Raw genomic sequence first — 17,204 nt, 5'->3', positions numbered from 1 at the left:
CCGAGCTGCTTTTAGGTATTTCTCCCATCTGGCATCTCTATTAGTGCATGGATCCGTGGCTTTTGACCTCCACATGCATAACTTATGTGTCTGGCGGGCATCAGGCCAGCTTTTACTTTCATTATCAATGTCTTTTTCAACCAGTCTCCTGGAGCTGGAAATAACTGAATTGCTTGAGATGTAATAGGAATGTTTGATTGTATCACTGAACGTTGATATCTTAAAGGAATAGTTCAACCAAAAATAAACATTTGCTGAAAATATACTTCGAAGATGTAGAGGAGTTTGTTTCTTAAGCAAAATGGATTTGGAGAAATTTAGCATTGGATCACTTGCTCACCAATGGATCCTCTGCAGTGAATGGGTGCCTATGAGTCCAAACACCTGATAAAAACACCTTAATAATCCACAAATATTCCACACCACTCCCGTCCATCAATGAATGTCTTGTGAAGCGAAAAGCTGCATGTTTGTAATAAAACAAATCCATCATTAAAACATTTTAAACTTCAAATGTTGCTTTTGGACAAAATACGAGTCCTTTATCCATAATATTACTTTATCCAGTGGAAAAGTTGTCTTGTCTGAATCAGGAGAGAAATCTGCATAGATCAAGCACCGTTTACAAGTAAAAACAGTACAAAACAAATATGTCATATGGATTATTGTGATGTTTTTATCAGCTGTTTGGACTCTCATTCTGACGGCACCCATTCACTGCAGATGATCCACTGGTGAGCAAGTGATGTAATGTCTCCAAATCTGTTTAGATCAAGAAACAATCCTGGATGGCCTGAGGGTGAGAGAACAAGGCGTTGTCATTTAATTAGTGGTCCTACAACCATCAGAAGTGGGTTTTGCCTCTGGATGAATCTGGTCAGTTTCTCCAAAGTTAATTTGAAAGCAATTTTACATTTTGAAATAAATGGTTACTACTGCGATAAACAGTAGTTTGGCTTAATTTATGTCTCTGTTTCAACAGACAGATCTCTTCCTTACAATCTGGGCAAAGGAATGCAGTCTGGAGTCTCAGTGCCATTCGTTGGCATTTCCACTAAAAACACCTGCCCGGGAATGAAAGGAATGCGGCTGGTGCTGTGACATGTACACACACCCTTGATTCTGAAGACCATCTCTGAGCTAAAATAGACACATGAACTTGTACAGTTTGTGCAGAGAAATTGAACTTTACACTCCAGGCTTCTGAAGCGGCTGTAAATCTCTGTAGTTAAAATCAACTGGGTGTGACCGACAATTTCAAAATTCCAGCGTATCTAGCAAGTTGTGAAAGGTGCGAGACATTCCTTGTCACTCAGCGGATCCTAGTCATGCTAATCCACTAATCCAATCCTCGCTCTACAAAATAAAAGAACACGTGTTTAGCATTTTGACCGAGATTTTATTAAAAAAGTCTTTAATACACCCTACTGTATGACTGACAGAAGTTAGAAACAATAATAATTTGGCATTAAATGTCCAAAAAACAGAACAAGAATCAGTGATATCAAAAAATTGTACACAAATTAAGACATTTCACGACAAAGAAACAAACATTTCACAATAACGCAGCATTTAGCTGGTAACATGTCTCTATATGTGCTGCTTTCTTTGGCTCTAGGCAACACATTCTAATGATGTTTAAGAAAACACCCTTATGAGTGTATTTGACCGTTCAACAGTGAGAAGGACACAATGTGCAAAATCTACTTAAAAATACAATATACTTCGCAAATGTACATACAACAATATAACATAATCAAGGCTACAAGTACGGCAACAACATTTAAGAAGTTTGTCAGGTTTGGTACACTTTGAAAATGGTTTATTGAAGGTTTGGCACAAAACCATTAAGAAGGAATCCACGGCTTTAGTAGTTTAGCCACCTTAACTAAGTAAATGTCATTCACATTGTAAACTACACGTTATCCTACAGTTGCGTGACAAATTTTTTTAGAAATAAAATGAAGCCTATTTTGCATTGTGACATTTTCATGACAATTAAGAATATTTTTCATCATTACTGTAATTTGTCCAGGCTTTAAATCTGCGTACACATAAATACAGTTTGAATAATATATTCTTGTTTTTTCCTATTGTGGTAACCACTTTTTTTGCACTACAGTAATGTGAATTTGTGAGGAAAATCTGCTTTAATTTCCTTGAAAAAATGCAAACAATCTAAAACCATTTGTTGTCTTCATGCGAAATATAATTTCTCATAATTACTTGCATTGTGATTTTTTTCATGACAACTAAGAACATTTTTCTTTATTACCATATTTTTCTTTCCACAATATAATTATTTAAATTATATATTCTTTTATTTATTTCATTATGGTAATGACTTTTTGTGCATTACAGTAATTAGAATTTGGGGGATAAATGTGCTTTAATGGCCCTAAAAAATAATTCCACAATGCAAACAATCTAAAACCAGGCTTTATTTTCTTTTTTTTCACACTGTGACATTATTTTCATGATAATTAAGGGTGTTTTCCTCATTACCATAATTTGTCCAGCATTAAGTATTTATTTGAGGTTTGTTCAAATAAAATCTGCATATGCGTCATTATACATATACATCCCATTTGTTGTCTTCATGCGAAATATAATTTCTCATAATTACTTGCATTGTGATTTTTTTCATGACAACTAAGAACATTTTTCTTTATTACCATATTTTTCTTTCCACAATATAATTATTTAAATTATATATTCTTTTATTTATTTCATTATGGTAATGACTTTTTGTGCATTACAGTAATTAGAATTTGAGGGATAAATGTGCTTTAATGGCCCTAAAAAATAATTCCACAATGCAAACAATCTAAAACCAGGCTTTATTTTCTTTTTTTTCACACTGTGGCATTATTTTCATGATAATTAAGGGTGTTTTCCTCATTACCATAATTTGTCCAGCATTAAGTATTTATTTGAGGTTTGTTCAAATAAAATCTGCATATGCGTCATTATACATATACATCATTATGGCAATTATGTTTTTGCATTACGGTAATGAGAATTTAGGGGGGAAATGTGCTTTAAAGGGGTCATATGATGTTGCTAAAAATAACATTATTTTGTGTATTTGGTGTAATGAAATTTGTTTATGCGGCTTAAGGTTAAAAAACACATTTTCCACATACTGTACATTATTGTTTCTCCTCTATGCCCCGCCTTTCTGAAACGCGCCATTTTTACAAAGCTCATCGGTCTGAAAGCGAGGTGTGCTGTGACTGGCCAGCTATCCAGTGCGTTGTTATTGGCCGAATACCTCAAGCATGTGACAGAAATGTTACGCCCCTTACCATACTGTGATGCTGTGTCCCGGCGCAACGAGACAAAAACATTAAAACCCATTACAAACGAGGCATTTGTTGCATCCAGTGGGGACATAATTACGGATTATAATGACTTGCATCGCGCCGCGTAAACATAAAACCATGTCTGCATTTGTGATCGGAGAAATGACAAACAACAAGCGCTACTCTACACTGCTCAAAACTCACGTTTGAATCTTTAAATATGAAAAAAGTACTTGCAGTCTGTGAGTCAGAACAGTCGGCATTGTAGTCTACTCTCCCAGGATCAGGAAACAGTCCTCCATAAAATGTGCTGCACACATCTGAATATTTGGATTTAACTGTTCTGGAACAGTGTTGTAAATACAACTTAACCACTGATTTCTAGTCGTGTCCTCTTTTGGAAGACCAAACAAAATAGATTCGCTTTCACCATGAAACACACAGCGGGATTGAGTGAGCGGTGGCTGGCGGATTCGACGAAGGAGCATCAGGCGGGCTTGCGGCAACCACATGTGATGACCCCGGGCTGGACTCCGCTTTGTTCACGGTGAAAGCCGATCCGGCGATCCTCAGCGCGAAGTTGATGTATTTCCTCAGCGACCAGCACAGATCAGCTCCAGGCATGACGAAGCGGATATCGTTCTCTTTAGGAAGGCCAAACAAAGTAGTTTCGCTTTCACATCAACAACAATACTACAGTGAGAATAAAAGATACGCCTTCTTTCTTTGTGTGAACATTTGGGCGGCGTTATGCAAATCTTCCCACATTGTGACGTAGACATGTGGGGGCGTGTTAGAACGAGCCGTTTTAGGCAGGCGTGGCTGACTCTGAACTTTTATAAAGAATATCTCTTTGGATTTGAGACTTTAGTCTTTGCAACTTTACAGATCTTCTTTATGCACCAAGAGCTTGTAACACTCCAAAGAGAAAGGAAAAATGACCCCTTTAATTGCTCCGAATATGTCACAATGCAAAAAAATCAAATTTCTTATTCGTTTCTTCTTTTTTGACATTATTTTCATGGCAATTGAGGACGTTTTCCACATTACTGTAGTTTGTCCAGGATTTTTAAGTATTTTTTCATGAAAATCTGGATGTGCTTAAATACTTAATACTTTTCTTGTTCTTTTCCACGATGGTATTGACATTTTTGCATTACGTTAATGAGAATCTGCTTTAATTGCTTTGAAAATAATATCACAATGCAAACAGGCTTAATTCCTTTTCATTTGGAGGTGAAATACCATCCAAACTTGTTTATTAGCCCAGCCTGGCTAGTTGTCTAGTACTTTTATAACGAGAATACAGTGCTAATCAGAGAAGTGTTTTGAATATTCTTGCGTAATAATATATTCAATATTTTTAAAAAACCATTCTATATAAAAAGGCAGCACAGCCTAGCTAGTCATTCTACAATTTTGGGTTCATTTCCTCTTTCAAAGGTCACCCAAGTCTACTAAGAACACAATGAGCCCAGTTGCATCCGCTGAAGTGAGTAACCAGAGGCAAGAGTTATTTATTACTTGATTTATGACCGAGCAGGATCCGTGTTAGTGTGTGAGACGCTGAAGTGTGGAACCTCAGGCTAAAAATAACCTGTTTTAAAGAGTTGAGTCTAGTACGTTTATGTACACATGCGTTCACAATGCTTTCTGCATCTCTTCAGGGCCGCGGTGAGCTGGGACGGGATCCGTTTGCCATGGTTACCCACTCGACTGACCTAAGGCTTGGTTTCCAGCGGGAGGTCCATGTGAAGGAGGAAAAGCGTCTCCCCTCCCCCGGCATTCCCAGGCCTCGTGGGGGGGAAACATCGGCTGCATTCCAGAGAACGCCGGAAGATCTGAGGATGGAAAAACAGGGAATGAGTTACACGTTGAACTCCACATGGTTCACCTACAATCCTTCACATTAGTTTGAGAAACCAGGCGCATCACAAAACTAATGCTATGTATGCGATTGTAACTACATGCAATCTACAAACACTTACTAATGAGATCACATTTGGTATGTTAAGCTGCTTTTCATTTCAGAAGAGCTTTAAAACAAGCACTATAAAACTGTTCTTGCCCTGTTAAACACGTTTCATCCCCTGAAACATGTAGGTAATGAGCTCATGAAGTTCACTTGTGCCTAATTTCCACTTTCACAACATGTTTTTCCACAACCTGTAAAACAGGCTGTTCCTTTAGATGCGTTTTTGAACATTTGACCTATTAAGAGTGTATTTTATCTGTTGGGTTGCATTAGGAATGTGAAAACCATTTGACTTAAAGGTTACCCAATATATAGAGAGTAACATGGCATATAAACTCTTAATATAAATAACCTCTATTATTAATTAATATTATACAATTTAGTATTATTATTACATTAACATTGAATATTTTATCATATTCTTTTTTTTTTACTTTTACAAATATTTAGCAACATGACATATAAAATGCAGATATATCATACAATAGTTTAATTAAATAACATTGAAATCACTATTATTAATTAATATTATACAATTATAAGAGTATTATTATTTATTACATTTAATTATTATGGTATTTTTTATTATATTGCATTATATTAATAAAATTTTGCATCATGGCACATAAAATGCAGATAAGTAATACAATATTTAATTAAAATGAATGACACTATTCTTAATTGATATAACATTTAATATGATACTATTATTATTATTTATTTATTATATATTTATCTTTTAAACTTAAGATAAAAAAATATTTTAATAAATAGGTCAATGCTAGTAAATGAAAAATGCTAAAAATGAATGACCATATATACAGTGGGTACGGAAAGTATTCAGACCCCCTTAAATTTTTCACTCTTTGTTATATTGCAGCCATTTGCGAAAATCATTTAAGTTCATTTTTTTTCCTCATTAATGTACACACAGCACCCCATATTGACAGAAAAACACAGAATTGTTGACATTTTTGCAGATTTATTAAAAAAGAAAAACTGAAATATCACATGGTCCTAAGTATTCAGACCCTTTGCTGTGACACTCATATATTTAACTCAGGGGCTGTCCATTTCTTCTGAAAAATGTAAGGGGGTCTGAATACTTTCCGTACCCACTGTATATATATATATATATATATATATATATATATATATATAAAAATACAAAATTTTTTATTTTTTATTTTAGTCTAATTTTTATTTATATTATTATTATTAATGTAATTAAAATTACATTTTTGTATTATTGTATTTATTGTTTTTTACTTTAAAATAAAAAATTGAAATGTAGCAATATGGCATAATACAATAATTTATCAAATAAATAACACTATTATTATTATTATACTGCTTATTATTATTATATTATTGTCTATAATTAATTTAATTAAAATAAAAAATATATTATTAAATATTATTCATATATTATTTTAGAGAACACTATGAATGTTTTTAATGTATTAGTATGCTTTCCAGCTAAAGGCCGGTTACAGCTCAACCGAAGAATAATGAGTCTGAGATTGACACCACTGAAGCTGATTTAGAGTTTAACAGGGTTAACAACGCTGTAAAGTCTAGATAATACTGTGACCTGCTAAAGCCAGCCAGCTGATCGGTTCGCACCCAGCAGTGTTTCCATGCGTCTGCTGCTGTAATTAAAGGTTTGAACCCCTCTACCGGCGGACATAATGATCTTTCTCTAATCAATACTGTTCTAGATGTGATGCATGAGGGTCAAAGCTTAGATCTGGACAGAAAAAGATACTACATTTAAATGCGATTTGTTTCTCCCAATACTGCAGTGTCTGTTTTTCCGTTGTTGAGACGATCAACACTCCAGCAGCATTAAAAACACTACCTGAGAGAGATCAGGGTTTCACAAGTACAGCAGCTTCAGAGCGGTTATATTTAAACAGAAGCGTCCCGTATTTCATACCTTTGTGTTATTTCTGGGACGTGGCAGACACTTTAATTTAAGATGTGAGAAGCGATGCTACGCAAACCACAGGAATGCTTAAAGTGTGGTTAAGTGAACTTTTGAGTGTTGCGTATAAGTGCTGGTCCATCAGAGTCAGTGGTCTCACCCGTCCCAAAGCAGCAGCAGGACAGGTGACCTTTGACCCAGTTTGCAGCCCTTGGAAATTCCTTTAAAGCGAGTCTAAAGACCCGAACGCATGCCTGGGATTCAATCAGCTTGTGTTTAATAGATTTTATGGTCTTGTTTTCATCACCTAGCGCAACCATAACCGAAAAACCTTCTTTTTTTGGTCTTTATTACATCTACTTTATTCTTCCAAACTCTGGAATTTACTAGTCAACCACGTACTTTAAAATACACACACAAAAAAACAACAACACTTGTCTGGCTTTTAAGAGCTTGAAGTCTTAGTATTCAAAGTTTTATGTATTTATTGCATTTATCTAATCTTTTAGTTGTTTTATTACTATTTGGTTGCGTTGTGTTTACAAAATAAATAATAATAAAATATTATTTAATTTAATGTAATGATATTTGGGTGCTAAATTATGAATCACTCAAATATTTTTTTTTGTTTTAAATGGTTTAGCACATGAGACGATGAGCCACACTCACAAAAATAATCTTCTTTTTAACGTTTAACGTTTCAATTGAGTTTGTTACAAATGGTAAAACAGGAATGACTATTTAGACGTTATTTTTATCAAATTTGGGTCATATTTATTAAACAAATAAATGTCTTTATTTTTTACTACTTGAAAATAAATGTAAGTAATGGAAAACCCCTTAATAAAACTTAAATAATGCCAAGAAATAAGTACAATTGGTATAAAATAAATAGTTAAATAGTGTTTTATCTATTTGTCTTTATTTTTACTAAATAAATAAAGTGCTATTTATTTGTTTGAGTGATAAATAAATGATTTATAATTCAAATTCCTTTATTTTAAAAATGGTGAAAACTATTTTCATGATTAATAGTACTTTAAATGAAGAAAAACATTTGTTTATTGCCCAAATCAATGATTTCCCCCCATTGTTTTGTATCAAATTGTTTTTGTTAATAAAATGTGCAGTAAATAAAATGTGAATAATAAATATTTATCACAAACTTTATTTATTTAGTGATTTTATTTTATTGATAAAACTTAAATAATACTAATAAATAAATATTTCTTCAGCGCAGCTAAATTGTGAAGTAGTGGTTTGGCTCTAGCTCTTTCCTGATGGTTTCAGCAGCTGTAATGAGGGGTCACGGGGTGAATTAATGATAGCTGTGTAAACTACTGTGCCGATTGATCTGTGATCTGCTCCTCTTACGGATCAATCCCAATCAGCACCTTATTTATTAGGAAACGCCCTTTTCTTTGCATTATGTGCCAGATCTCAATATTCAGGCAATGTTTACTAATGAGCAAGAGTGTGCGGGTTAACATATAAAATCACAGCATGACAGAACGGCTGCCTAAACCTCATTGGCATTTTCTTTTGCATACATTTTTCGCAGACGTGAGCTCTAATGGATCCCTAAATAACAAAAACACGGGTCTTTTCAATCTGTGTGCCCCTGGCTTGAAAAAGATGGTTTGTATGCAGATCACAACCTTTTCACCTCTTCTGATGTATGAATATTACGCTGGACATCAAAGAGAAGGAGATTTTCTCTATTTGTTCTCCTCGCCCCATTACGAGATGATGGCTTCTGATGTGTATTTTTAGTTTTAAGCTGCTGGCTGCAAAATATAGCTGCACCCTATTCCACATGTCTCACTCCGCTGTTTTTGACAAGGCTATTATGTGCAAAAATCAACAGTGAATTTGTGACATTCAAAAGGGCTGGAATTGCACTCTCAAAGAAGGATAAAAGAGACTTGTCAGCAGCAGCAGTGCAGATCTGGGGCCTCGCAGGCTCTCTTCTGCCCGTCTCCACCCAAACCATCTGTTTATTATTGAGGAAGGGCAAACAGCAGTTCCCCTAGGCATCCGCCCATTAAGTGAGCGCTGAGCTTTCGGTAACAAGCTGCGAGTGTGCTAAACAAGAAGAGATGTTTTAGAAGATGAACTAGCAAGAGTTTTTCTTTAAGCAAAGGCCTGTTTTATAACAAATAAAGAGGTGAAGATGCCACCTGACAAGTTGAAAGTTTCCAGTCTCCATTCTTGAATCTTCCTGCCAAACATTAGGCCTCAGTCTCAAATAAACACACCTTCTCTAAACATCATAAGCCATTATTTGAGATTGTTATCTGTCTGGCTACTGTGTACGCTAGCGAGAACAATAGGCCTTGACATTTACTTAAAAGAAAAGATGGAGGATTTGTAAACAACCCAGGGAAGAAAAACCATACTCTGTTTCAGTGGAGCAATGTGCAAAAAATGGCACAGACCTCGCCATAGGCAGAACTGCAAGCATGAACCTGATTCTGCTCATGCTGGAAGCATTTGGAAAAGCCTGTACGCCCCAAAGAGACGCGTTTTACTCTGTAATTTGTACTGCCACATTGCTTTTCAAACTATTAAGGAACATTTCGTCTTTATTTGACACCCAACAGCACTAATTACGGGTAGACATTTTTCATCAACAAACAAAATGACTGCTTTATGAGGGCTTGCACTCAAAGCAAATGTTGTCAATTGGACAGTAATACCAGAAAATACTCACCAAATCAGAGATATATTTTCTTCAAGATGGGAGGTACTTCCAGGTGCTGACAAATGCTGTTGGGATAAGTGAATATGGTACGCTTGTTATGCTATCCCATGAGTCCGTTGATGGGTCATAGCAGTCCAAGGTTTTACACCTCTGCGCCCCAAAGTAGCCCCCAACCACATAGAGGCGATTCCCCGATGCCACTGCATGACAGCTGATTCTCTTGGAAGTCACGTCACCAAACTTGGTCCACTGGAACGTCTCACTGTTGAAGCGGTACGCAGAGCTTGCAGAGAACTCTGTATCTCCGCCAATGACCACAACATGGTTCCCAACAACTGCTGCCGCCGTGTAACGCCAGAGCTGAGGACAAGTGGCCGGGACTGTCCACCTGTTCTCACAGGGGTCGAAGCACTGAACCTTGGGATACTTGTCCCTGTTGACACAAGTCCCTCCGAAAGCAAAGAGTTTGTTTTTGGCCCCTACGACCGCAGCGTTGCTCACACCCTCTCGAAGAGGGGCAACTAGTGTCCACTTGTTGGATTGGGGGTTGTACTGCTCCACTTGTTTAAGAGACACAGACGGGGATGCAGGGAACGACCCCGCAAGGGATGTGTGTCCACCTACTACATACAGGCTGTGGTCAAGTTCTGCTGAACCATGTCCGAATCTAGCGACGAGCATCGGTGCAGCTTTGGACCATTCGTCATGCAAGGTGTCATAGACCCAAACGTCTTTCGAAGCCCCGTTTTCAGACCCGCGACCACCTGTGACATATACTTTACAGCCAATGGCACAAGCGCTGCACTCTTTGCGAGGGCTAGGAAGGTCAGTTTTGGGAGTGATCTCCTTCGACTTGTGATCAATCATGTACACTTTGTCGCACATGAACGTTTGGCCTCCTAGAAGCAGGAGAGCTTGGCTGACCTTTCGGGGTTGGGCGCAGAAGCCCGTGACAACGCCGTCATTCTGCAGGATCTTCATTTTGCAACGGACAGCGTCTTCTACAATCTCACGGCCCACCTTGTGTCCAATGACGAGCTCCTCAGATGCAACATTCTTTAGCAGGTAGGTTTCCGGGAGCAAAGCGAGTCGAACACAGCGCAGAAGGTCGGGAAGATCAAGGTGCCTCCTTCCAATGTCTGCTCTGACCCAATCAATAACAGCCTCGTACACAATACATTCGTCCTCAACCTCCAGCTCCTCGCTAAAAACAAGCTCCTGAACTTTATCTTTGGGCAGGCTTAGGAAGTCTTCAGTGTGGTATAGATTAGCAAAATTCGCCAGACACATTCGCCAAGAAAGTTCATACAGCCTTTGGCACTGATGAGCATCAGACAGAAGCATCATTCCAAGGCAGTTAGATGGATGCAGATTCTTCTCCAGGAATTCTGCGGCGGCGTCACGGATGTCGTGGAACTGGAGCATGTCGCCAGCCTCCAGCAAAGACTCAGCATTTTCCTCGTTAATGATCAACCGGGCCGAGTAGGCGTAGTCTAGCAGGAGCTCCAGGACCTCCGGGTGCAAAGAGTCGTGGAAGTTGACCTCGGCGTCTCGACTCTCCTTTAGGCCACCACTGAACATGGCCTCAAAATAGCGGCTACATGAAGCCAGAACGGCTCGGTGGCATGGAAATGCTCGATGTCCAGCGTGCAGGACTACATCCGTGAAGACACGTCGCTTGCGGAGGAGGTTGAGTTGGGTAAGCAAGCTGTCTGCATGTGACGTCTTGTGGAACAGCTGGATGTTCATGGACCCAGAGCTTGACCTCGACTTTCGGTTCTCGTGATTACTGACAGACATCTTTAAACTGGATGAAAGACAAAAAAATTCAACAATTTCCTTTCAGATCCCTTTTGATAAAGTATTAACATTTCAAATCATCCGTGGACATTCATTTGATATTACTCAGAAGGCCTATTGTTCAGCAGTGTTTAAAAATCCTTAACATATAATTAGACAGTGGATACATAATAGTTAGGGCAATTAAACTTGGAACCAACCATCTCCTTGGACGGCAGTAAACCCATAATCGTTTGTTAAACAGCAGTAAAATATTACAGCTTTTCGTTTACCTTGAGATTGTTCTCCCTTTCAGTACAAGGGTTAATGATTCATGGGAAATGAATCACCGCGTTCCTCTTTGATCTCTGATAAAGTTACTGCTCTTAGCTATCATTTCATAATTTCAGTAATGCATAAAACAATCCAACACTGAACCGCAGTATGAAACCTAATTGTTTAGGGCAATAGTGAGTGAAACCGAATGCTGGAATACTTCTAACATTTCTACTTTTTTGAGTTGCGTTTTAAATAATGTGATTTTAAAATACATTCTCATTGAAAACAGGCAACCAACCAAATTTTCAAAAAGCCTTTAAGCAGCCACCAAAACATCTTCAAGTTGAATCAACTAAGATACAGTGACCCCTGAATTTACCACGGTAACTATAAAATACGATAGTAACTACATTCATTGCTTCTACAAGTACTGTCATGAGAAAATATTCATATATTAAACATTCTGAATTCATTTAAGGTAACTATGGTTAACATGGCAACACGTGCATTTTTGTTTAAATAACTTAAGTAACCTGTTAAACTTGTTACAACAGATTCTATATATTTTTCTTTGCTTAAAATTTTTTAGAAAAAATGTGCATGATATTCCATGTCATAAGATCATATCGCAACGCATTTAAAGATTTAATGTGGTTAAAGGAGAAGGTTAAAGTGACAGGTTTTCGCCAGACAAGTCTACGGAGCGGTACAATCAATGTATACACGTTTATATATCGTAAAGTTGTGTCGTATAATCAAAAGCAGTAGAACAAAAGTAGTATGACTTTACCTTATTTCCTTTCCACGCACGGACTTGTAAAGTATGCATTCGACTTTTAAGGACGCGTGTTACTTTAAGACGTCTCGTCTGAGATCAGTCTGAAGCCTGCGAGAGCTGCCTGTTACACGCTGCTGGGGAACATTACTACTGTGATTCGAGCTGTGAGTGAGCGTGTAGTGTGGATCTCAGTCGCTCCTCCTCTTCCCGCACGTTAAATGTCCAATCCTGGCGGAGGAGGTGATCTTAGGACGCGTTTTATTAGAAAGTGTTTCGGGGAATGAGTGATCATGCACATGTCAGTGTGACTGATATTGAAACACAATGCATGCATATTTGTAAAAAAAACATTTTTGTCGAACGTAAGACAAAAATGTTTAAAAATATCTACAAAAAAATGGTTATAAAAACTAAAAATAGTTTTAAATACAGCATTACTAAATTACAAGGTAAAATAAATAATAATAATAATAATAACTCGATAAAAAATAATTGTAATTGTAAATAAAAGAATCAACAGCATTTTACAATTTTATATCATTAAACCATCATACCACCACAGTGCATTGATATTAAGTCTCTTTCATTATGGTATTTAGTATCAGTCCACAATGTTTGCTTTCCAACACAATTATGAAGACAGGAGAAGCATGATGTTATTCTTTGCATCTTTCTTTCTCCCTCGAAGTGGTTGTTGTACAAACAACAGCAGTGTACTGTACTGTGAATGAATGAACACTCGCTGTACTGTATGACTGTTAATTACTGTCAGACCCCCTGCCAACATTCAGTGTTCATGTCTAATAGAGTTATTAGAGCTTAAACACAGCCGTTACTGTCCCAGTGCCCTGTTTACACAGTTTTTAACACCAATTATATCTGACTTCCCTAAAGAAATCCTTCTAGCAGGTATCATACTTTTAACTTCCACTGCCTGTTTTGTCTTTAGGCACGTTTAGAAATTATTCATTTTATTGTTATGATATCCTTTTACTGTATTATTTATTTAGATGTATGTATGTTTTTTTTTTTTGCTTGTTTTATAAATATCTAATAAAACCAAAAAAAAAATGGAAGAAAAATAATTTCTCCACCGCAATAACTTATCTGTTGGAATGTAGCGGCACCTACTGGACAGAATCCATATTGCAATAAAGCAATATGGATATTTGTATATGGATATTTGTAACAAATGCAAATATTGCAGTCTTACAATATATATATATATATATGCATTTTAGCATATGCTTTTAATATAATTTTGTTGGCTCTTTCAAATTGCAACACTGTTTTAAATCAAAAGTGATTCGTCTTTTTAAAATCAGAATTTATGCTAATAGCACCTTCCCTTAAAAGCGGACTTTTTAAGCTTAAAATTCATCACGTAATTTATTATTTTAGTTTTATTACTGCTTTTTGATTGTGCTGTAATGAAAAACTACATATCCCAAAAGTCAACAGTCAGGATGTTTTCCAGAGCGCTTCCGGTTCATCTCAAGGGCACCGTTATCACATGTGCCGAAGCGACACTGACTTTAATCCAGTGTGTCACTGTAATTGGGTCTATAAGTGTGTAAAATGGACAGTTTCGGTTCAGATTTCTCTTCGGGCTCCTCGTCTGGTAAAATGGACACTGGCACTATAATGGAGCAGGTCAAAGTTCAGATTGCTGTTGCAAACGCGCAAGAGCTGCTGCAGGTAAGTGACTTTAACCTCTTAAGATGCTAAATGGTGTTTTGTTGTAAGTCTGTTTTTGAGCAACATGTGTTAAATAGTTTTATTATTGTGTATATTGCTAAATAAATTAATAGAAATGCACCATGGTATTAGCATGGTAAATATATTTGGAGTACCATGCAGATGTCATGGTGGTTATCATTAAAAACAGTTCATCACGGTGTACACTTACCAAAAAATAACATGGTATTATCCTGGTGTTTTCAACTTGTATCATCGTACATCGTTCTCTCTCTCTCTCTCTCTCTCTCTCTCTCTCTCTCTCTAATTTTGTCTCTAAAATATGATAAAACAGCTTTTGAACTTTTGATGAATTTTAATTACTGTTGTATTGAAATACCATGGTATGCTTTAAAAATGTACTGTGGTGGCACCATGATACAGTGGTTGTATACAATAATTTAGGTACTACAGTATTACTAAGTATGTCCAAAAATACCATGTTACATGTCCAACAAAATGTACAAAAAAATACCATAGTAGTACCATAGTATGGTGTTCTTGCAAAAACCTTCAAATACCATATAGTTATAAAAATATTATAAAGTACCGTCATACTACTATGTAATACTATCACTATACTGTACTGTAAATAATGATTTTGTTGTAAATAAAACAAGTTTGAAGTAAATTTGTCTAGAAAACATCATTTTTAGTGTTTCTACTTCCATTTTTCACATTTCTTTGTAATTATTTTGTGAAATGTATTAGCAATTTATGACTGAATTGTTTCAAAGTAAATCCTACACCAAAAATTATAACTGTATGATATTGCCATATTGCGTTTTTGCAAGGTTCTTCAAGATATCACTAGAACCTAAAGGTAACATGGTACTACCAAACTAGAATTATTCCATGCCTTCCTAATAGAATTTGTCCCACATTGCAGAGAATGACTGATAAATGCTTCAAGAAGTGCATTGGCAAGCCAGGAAGCACATTGGACAACTCTGAACAGGTGGGAGCGATACTTCCTATGTCGTTACCCATGTTTATTTTTATATATAAACCCATCTGTTCCCCATTTGTTTTTTCCCAGAAATGCATTGCCATGTGTATGGACCGATATATGGACGCATGGAACACGGTCTCCCGTGCATATAATTCCAGATTACAGAGGGAAAGGGCACGTATTTGATGTGCGGATGGCAGTCGGTACTACCTCAGTCCTCAGGTAGAGATGTCTAGTCTCTGAATACACGACAGGTGTATAGACTTGGCTCTCTTACCACACAACAACAGCTGATGGCTACAGAAGGAACCAGGTGGTTGGATTTAGACTCTACATGGACATTTTTCATTACATTTTGTGTGTTAAACTGATTATATAAGACATAAAATAGCTGTTTAATAATTGACAAATTCAGATTAAGGGATTGATAATTGTAGTAGCAACTCTTATGCTTATAATGATGGCTGGAATTGGGATAACAAAAGAATGGGTCTGGATTTTAGCTCCACTTTCCTGTTCGGAGGTTTCACTATGTTTAAAAACAATGCTAAAATTCAGATTCTTCACCTTTTGCTGTTATCCATTTATCAAGCAGCCAATCAAAATTCAGCATACCGTCTGTCTGTCTTTTGTCATTGGGTGGATGTTACTCCATTCCCTGAGGGAAGGGCTCACTTTACCAACTCTGTTCTACAAACCTAGTTCTTCTCCCAGGGGGGGAGAATTCAGGGGTGCCTTTGTTGCAATAATTGTCGCTTCTTCACCAGAAGCAGCCAAACAGTCCTTCTTACTTACATCTGAAGAACAAACTGACAAAAACGCAATTGTCAACCCTGAAGTGTCATTTGTCTCATAAGTACAGTAGTAGGGTTGTTTAACTGCAAGCATTTGTAGTTCAATTTGTGTACACAAGTCAAAATTTCCCATTTCCATTGCTTCGAGTCTTGGAAAGATTTGGACAGAGACACAAACTCCACGAAGGTATGTCCAGACAGATGTTATGTAATTGTCACTGTTTTTATGAAATGCAAATAAATAACACCAAATTAGTCCATTTTTATTGATGTTTATTCTTTCATTGGTTAACAGAAGTAGCACCATTTGTACAAATTAGGCCTGAAACGCACTAAGAAAGTAAATGAATGTACGTGTTGCATTCCCTGCATTGCCACAGGGGGCGCTATAGCATGCATTTCTGAACTGTCTTCTTGTATAGCCTGGTCAAGTATTGTCATGGTGGAGCAACGGTTTGAAAAGAATCTTGTTTAGGCCCTGTCCCAAATTGCACCCTAAACCCTCGTGGTCTTCCTCGGAGTCTGCACTTTCATGATGTAATGCCACTTTGACTGTCGGGTAGAAGTCTGCTGCGGAGCTCGTCTCAGTGCGTGCTCGGCAGAAGTGCGGATCGAGGGCGCAAAGGGGGAGCTCGCGAGCACCCTTCAGAACCGTTCTGACTTGCATTCCTTCTGCCCAAAAGACGTGAAATAAAAAGCACCCTTCCACAAAAAAAAAAGTGTCTCACACGGCTCCGGGGGGTGAACAAAGGCCTCCTGTAACTTATTGATGCGTTTTCGTAAGAAAAATATCCATTCAAAACGTAATAATCACTTGAATCTAGCTTGCGCCAACAGTTGTAAAATGGAAGCAGTTTCGGGGGAATTAAGTGAGGTCAGCTTTGCGCATGCGCCGCTCAGAAGTGACGCACGCAGAGAGATTGAAACAAAACAACGGTCACTAATTAGAAGTACAAAACGAGGATTTGTAAAGA

At 37.1% G+C, this 17,204-nt stretch overlaps 2 protein-coding genes across 2 annotated transcripts; one reads left to right on the top strand and one right to left on the bottom strand.

Moving 5' to 3' along the window:
- Positions 1 to 4,280: 4,280 nt before the first annotated feature.
- Positions 4,281 to 12,961, bottom strand: LOC107586932 (ectoderm-neural cortex protein 1-like). Its single transcript, XM_016274496.1, has 3 exons — positions 12,760 to 12,961; positions 9,921 to 11,718; positions 4,281 to 5,146 (listed from the first exon to the last, which is right to left on the bottom strand). The coding sequence occupies exon 2, from the start codon at positions 11,709 to 11,711 to the stop codon at positions 9,942 to 9,944; it is 1,770 nt and encodes a 589-aa protein (XP_016129982.1). The 5' UTR covers positions 11,712 to 11,718; positions 12,760 to 12,961; the 3' UTR covers positions 4,281 to 5,146; positions 9,921 to 9,941.
- Positions 12,962 to 14,235: 1,274 nt separating this feature from the next.
- Positions 14,236 to 16,490, top strand: LOC107587003 (mitochondrial import inner membrane translocase subunit Tim13). The gene is made up of 3 exons (XM_016274593.1): positions 14,236 to 14,445; positions 15,374 to 15,442; positions 15,524 to 16,490. The coding sequence occupies exons 1-3, from the start codon at positions 14,326 to 14,328 to the stop codon at positions 15,620 to 15,622; spliced, it is 288 nt and encodes a 95-aa protein (XP_016130079.1). The 5' UTR covers positions 14,236 to 14,325; the 3' UTR covers positions 15,623 to 16,490.
- Positions 16,491 to 17,204: the final 714 nt, after the last annotated feature.

Source organism: Sinocyclocheilus grahami, unplaced genomic scaffold (genome assembly GCF_001515645.1).
Source record: "Sinocyclocheilus grahami isolate Dianchi unplaced genomic scaffold, SAMN03320097.WGS_v1.1 scaffold87.1, whole genome shotgun sequence".
Lineage (NCBI taxonomy): Eukaryota > Metazoa > Chordata > Actinopteri > Cypriniformes > Cyprinidae > Sinocyclocheilus > Sinocyclocheilus grahami.
This window is presented reverse-complemented; position numbering and strand designations above follow the sequence as displayed.

Excerpts from the sequence above, each read along its gene's own strand:
- LOC107586932 (XM_016274496.1), bottom strand. The coding sequence starts at position 11,711 with ATGTCTGTCAGTAATCACGAGAACCGAAAGTCGAGGTCAAGCTCTGGG.
- LOC107587003 (XM_016274593.1), top strand. The coding sequence starts at position 14,326 with ATGGACAGTTTCGGTTCAGATTTCTCTTCGGGCTCCTCGTCTGGTAAA. Across the intron at positions 14,446-15,373 it reads ACGCGCAAGAGCTGCTGCAG|AGAATGACTGATAAATGCTT; the intron begins GTAAGTGACTTT and ends CCCACATTGCAG. Across the intron at positions 15,443-15,523 it reads CATTGGACAACTCTGAACAG|AAATGCATTGCCATGTGTAT; the intron begins GTGGGAGCGATA and ends GTTTTTTCCCAG.